This window comes from Palaemon carinicauda, chromosome 20 (genome assembly GCF_036898095.1).
Source record: "Palaemon carinicauda isolate YSFRI2023 chromosome 20, ASM3689809v2, whole genome shotgun sequence".
Classification (NCBI taxonomy): domain Eukaryota; kingdom Metazoa; phylum Arthropoda; class Malacostraca; order Decapoda; family Palaemonidae; genus Palaemon; species Palaemon carinicauda.
The window spans coordinates 32,336,860-32,342,859 of NC_090744.1; the positions used below are offsets into that span (position 1 = coordinate 32,336,860).

The window sequence follows — 6,000 nt, forward strand, 5'->3', positions numbered from 1 at the left end:
CTGAAAGGGAGCGAACCTTTCTCAGATGTAAAAGAAAATCTGCGATTTGGGCTACAGAGGCACTGGACGAGGACACAGATGCTGAATTGCACCAGTCTCGAAAGACTTCCCACTTCGACTGGTATACTCTAATGGTAGAAGCTCTCCTAGCTCTTGCAATCGCACTGGCTGAGTCCTTCGAAAAGCTTCGAGCTCTTGAGAGTCTTTCGATAGTCTGAAGGAAGTCAGGCGAAGAGCGGGGAGGCTTTGATGGACATTCTTTACGTGGGGCTGACGTAACAGATCTACCGTTAGAGGAAGACTTCTTGGAAAGTCTACCAGCCATTGAAGTACCTCGGTGAACCACTCTCTCGCGGGCCAGAGGGTAGCAACCAACGTCAACCTTGTCCCTTCGTGAGAGGCAAACTTCTGCAGTACCTTGTTGACTATCTTGAATGGTGGGAATGCATATAAGTCCAGAAAAGACCAATCCAGTAGAAACGCGTCTATGTAGATTGCTTCTGTATCTAGGACTGGAGAGCAATAGATTGGTAACCTTTTGGTCAACGAGGAGGCAAAGAGGTCTATGGTGGGTTGACCCCAAGTAGCCCAAAGACTCTTGCCCACGTCCTTGTGGAGGGTCCATTCCGTGGGTATCACCTGACCCCTCCGACTGAGACAGTCTGCCAAGACGTTCAAGTCTCCCTGGATGAATCTCGTCAACAGGGAGATGCCTCGAATTCTTGACCATAAGAGAAGGTCCCTTGCGATCTCGAGCAGCGTGAAGGAGTGTGTGCCTCCTTGCTTGGAGATGTACGCCAAAGTTGTGGTGTTGTCTGAGTTGACCTCTACCACTTAGTTTCGAAGAAGCTTTCTAATATCATCAAGGCCAAGTGGACTGCTAATAGCTCCTTGCCGTTGATGTGCATGCTCTTCTGACTTGAGGTCCACCCGAGCATTCCCGACCGTCCAGGGTTGCACCCCAACCCAAATCCGACGCGTCTGAGGACAACACGTGGTTTGGGTTCTTGACTGCTAGGGATAGTCCCTCTCTCAGACTGATATTGCTGTCCCACCATTTCAGGCATGTCTTTACTGGTTCGGAGACTGGGAATGATACCGTCTCTAATGTCTTGTCCTAGTTCCAGTGATAGGCTAGATGGAACCGGAGAGGCAGAAGGTGTAGTCTCCCTAGTGAGACAAACTGCTCCAGGGATGAGAGAGTCCCTACGAGACTGTTCCAACTCCTGACTGAATAAACGTTTTCTTTTCAGCATTAGTTGGACTTCGAGCAGGGCTTGACTGCGAATCTCCATCCCCAAATATAGAATAATCTGGGATGGGATCAGTTGGGACTTTTAGGTTGACCAAAAGTCCCAACTCCCTGGCCAGACTCAATGTCCAATGTAGATCCTGCAGACAGCGAAGACTGGACGATGCTCTGAGAAGCCAGTCGTCCAAGTACAGGGAGGCTCGGATCCCCGATAGATGGAGGGATTTTGCCACATTCCTCATGAGCCTCGTAAACACGAGAGGCGCAGGACTGAGGCCAAAGCACAGGTCTCGAAACTGGTACCCCACATTCCTGTAAACAAACCTCAGAAACGGTTGGGAATCCGGGTGTATAGGAATGTGGAAGTATGCCTCCTGAAGGTCGAGAGAGACCATCCAGTCGCCTTCCATAAATGCTGTCAAGACAGCCTGGTAGACTTCATCGTGAAGTTAGTCTTGACAACGAACACATTGAGCGCACTTGCCTCTTACGTACTCCTGCAGTGAACATGGCTGCCAGATCATTGGAGCCATCCCTGAGGGACTTGTTCCTGCAGAGAACGTGGCTGTCAGATCATTGGAGCCATCCCTGAAAGCCTTGTTTATGCATGACATAACTGTACAGCAAAACTTCAAACGCTCGAAAATAGCTCTGAAGTCGACCTGTAAAATCTTGGAGCGTCTCATGGCCAGGCGCCAGGGAGAGTCTATGAGGTTTGAGAAGTCTATCTGGGCAGAGGCATGAACTCCCAAGCCGAGAACTTCTCTCGTGTCATATCAGACTCTCGCTCTATAAGCCAGCTTAAAAGTAGGGAAAGCAAAGGCTGTATCCCCCAAACTCCTCCTGGTGATAAACCAGTCGCCTAGCAAACGTAAAGCTCTCTTAGAAGAGCGAGAGAGCACTAGCTTATAAAACAACGGCTTCGAAGTAGCTAGGCCTAGTGTAAGCTCTGACGTTTAGGCGAACGAGGAGCAGCAGTTACAAAAAGATCCGGACAAAGATCCTTAAAAATCAGCATGATTTATTTAAAGTCCATAGAGGGCTAAGCAGCTTTAGGCTCCTCTCCATCTGACAGAGTCCTCAAGGGAATATCAGTAGGAGGGGGAACAGCAACTTCCTCATCTGAAGGAACCTTGTCCGACAATAGCCGAGTCTCAAGCAAGGGAGAGACCTACCGTGGTGGCAATGCTTTACAAGCAGAGTCCAAACGCACTGGTGCATTAGTAGCGGACCAGGACGCAACGTCATGTAACTGCTTGACAGTCTGTGAACTGTCAACAACAACAGGTGCGTGAGGACGCACAGCGTCCACTTGAGACTGCTTTGACCGCCTAGTCTGAGCAGTCAAAACAACTCTAGAATGCGGAGGTTGACGCTCAGCGTCAAAACAAGTCAACTCCGATTGCGAACGTCCTGAACGTCAACAGGAGCATCAGCAAGTGGCCTAACGTCCAAATGTGGCTGAAAATCCACACTAGACCGCATCGAGTGTGGTTCTAAACAACCTGACTGACGTGACTTGGCTACGCCAACGTCAACAGGACGCACAAAGGAACGTTAGGGTGGCTGAAGGCCAGGATCTCGATGAGATAAACGGCTAGGATCAACGTGAACCTTATCGGCAGAATAGTCTTCCATAAGAGAGGCAAGCTTATTCTGCATGTCTTGCCGTACAACTCATTTAGGAACAACGGGAATGGTTGCGGTAAGAGACGAGGGTAACGTCTGTGACTGCAAAACCTTGCCTACAAAAAGACTCTCGGAGCCTGTGTTACGTTTTTGTTTAGGCGGCGAGCAGTCTTCCGATGACTGCATAGTGTCAGAGCTGTCCTAATAGTCAAAACCAGGACGCTGGACCTGTCCTGAAAGGACTGACTTTCGCTTAAAGGGCCTCGAAACCTTGTTCCACGGTTTCTTATGCGAAAAGCCTTCGGATGACGAGGAGAAAATCGTCTCTCTCGTCTAATGGTAGGGGCGATCTTGGTGAGATACGCCTGATACCATAGAGGGAACGTCTGTTCGCTGATCAAGGCCTCTCGAACCCATAAGTCGTACGACATTACTTCTCCCCTGGGCTTGGGAGCTTGCAAGAGGTCCCGGACTAGGCGAACGACAGGCACGAACAGACGAACCCTCGGTCGCAACACTGATAACACTTTGCGCAATATCACTTTATCACTACGATTTTCTGTTTTGCACTTATTTCACTGAAATCGAATTTTTTAACAATTCACATTAGGTATGAATAAAACTGATTTCTACCTGAAGCACGCAATTCTACCCTCTCAAAAGGTTGTAATTGCGAAATCAGTCGTATAATGTAAGCACATTAATACCAGCAAAAAACAGTAAATATATTTAAAATAAAAAAATCAGTGGCTGGGGAAGAGACTAAACACTAGTTCATTCAAAACTACGTTTTCAATCTCTCACCGTACAGTGCCTTGGGACGAGAATAAAAACTAAAAACGTTTTATCCTTTCTCCCCGTACAGAGACTAGGGACGAGAGTAACTCGAGAACGTTACTCGCTTGGGACGAGATAAAGATCGGAACGTTCTCTCTCCTCTCTCTCTCTCTCCGTCTCTATCTCTCTCTCTCTCTCTTGATTTCGCACCGAAGAGAAGAGCCCACTTACCTTTCGTCAATAAACAGGTTATTTGACCAAAGGAAAAAACTGAAAGGTTTTTCAATTAAAAAGTTTCTTTAAAATAGTCTTTAAAACATTTAAGCTTTGAAAGAAAAAAGAACAAAACGTCAGAATCGATTTACTCTTTCTGCAAAGTGAAACCGTGATACTCTCTCTCTCTATCGTAACGATAGAGCGCAAACTGCGTAGCATAAATAAACTAAACGTTAGTTCATCTTTGAAACAGTACGAAGACTATTCAAAGAAAAAAAAACTATCATAAAATATTTACTAAAAATATTTCATTTAATAAGTTTTAAATCATTAGCTCTGTAAAAGTTATTTACGATTGAAAAGGGCTCAACGTTGTTTAACTTCGGTTTCCAAGTTAGGACCACCTACTCTCAGGAAAGGTCGCATATAAACAAATCATTAAAATTTATTTTGATGATTATTATAAATGGAAAGCTAATCGAAGAGGCCTAATAAAGGCGGTTGAGATATAAAATATATAGAGGAAAATCTATAATTAATTTATAACATGATAAGATAATTGCTAAAAGCCTAAAACACACTTCCGTCTAAGGGAAGGGTCGGCCATTTAAAAGTCAAAGAAAGTCCATACTCTCTTTCTTGTCATCAAAAATTAAATCTATCCAAAAACGAGTTCAAGATTTAAGATGAAGATAAAACACCTGCACTGCGAAAGCTCAAATGAAGTACTTCACCAAATATGTTGAGAAAACTCCAGGTTCTACAGCGAGTATTGATACGTCTTGTCGTCAACGTCGACAGAGAAGAATTGAAGGGTTTGTTTATATGCAAGAGTGGTATCTGGCCGGTAGTTGGCACTGGTGGGCACACCCGCAACCTTCATAGCGATCGCTCGCGAGTTTTTTTAGTATGTTTTCTGTCGAGCCGCTGAGTAGCAGCTATTATATATTCACCGGCTAAGTTAAATATTTAAAAAATAATAATGATAATAATAATATGTATAACTGTTACTAGGAGAGGGAGGTACCACAAAAAATTCTGAGCCTCGCACCAAAGTAGAGCCAAATTCTTCAAAACCATCGCAAGAATTCTAAAAGAACTAATCCTAAGGAGTTTCCACAGGAGTAGCAGAGGTTTGAGAGCCAGGAAGAACGAGAATGGAGGTATAAAAGTGTTTCGCCATGAGCTTGGGCATACCCAAACCGATAGAGAAACATCCCATTTAGCCTTCTTCTTATTGGCAAACTCAGACCACTGCAGAAAATGTCACAACCTACACCGGTCATAGGGGGATGATTGCAAATGGTTATGTCCCCTACAAAAAGAACAAATAATATGGGGATTCACAACAGGCTTACTAATGTTGCAGGCACCTGACCTTGCTCACCAGGATACCTACAAACATTGGCAAACTTAGTTCTTTCATTGGCAAAGGCCTGCAGTAACAATACATTCACAGATGTATGATGAGTTAAGAGTCAAAGTGGGTTATAAATGTTCCAGCAGCAACAGTGTCTGTACTCATCAACGAAGACAAAAAAAGCTAGTCTGTGACAGGATGAAGACAATTACATTTTCGATATCAAGGAACCAAAGATTGTATATGTATAGGAACAAATTTATCTTTCATTTTTACATTATAACTTCTTTTAATGTCACCATTACAATGAAATTCAATTACCTATTGATACATTCTAAGACCAAATGGAGTAAAATCTAAAACCAAACGAAGTAAAAGGAAAGTCAACCCATAGGGACTTCTTACAAGAAAACCTACCTCTGGGAAATTAACACTGGCTTCAACTTGTGATATAGGCCTCAAATTTGATAATCTCTTCTGAGAACTAGATACAGGGGTAATAAATTCATTCTCTCTTTCTGTGTCTGTTTTCCTTACGAGTGATGGTGTGTTAGATTGAAATATCTGTGGATGCACCTGGGCTATGGGCGATACCTGTGACCTCAAAAATCTCTGTAAAAAGGAAATATCTGATGCTTAAATGTGACATTGGTTATTACTATTTCAAAAAATGACAAATTTAGTAAAAATGTAAATGGTAACTAGAAGCATAAGATATATAAATGCTAATTATGCAAACAGTTCAAGATATATGAAGTGGGCAATT

General features: G+C 43.8%; 1 protein-coding gene across 1 annotated transcript in view; it reads right to left on the reverse strand.

The window, feature by feature from the left end:
• Window positions 1-6,000, reverse strand: part of LOC137659481 (putative leucine-rich repeat-containing protein DDB_G0290503) — a 108,004-nt gene that overhangs the window by 58,244 nt on the left and 43,760 nt on the right. Inside the window, exon 10 of the mRNA XM_068394371.1 lies at window positions 5,652-5,846. Coding sequence (XP_068250472.1) covers window positions 5,652-5,846 — 195 coding nt within the window. The remainder of the gene's footprint in view (window positions 1-5,651; window positions 5,847-6,000) is intronic.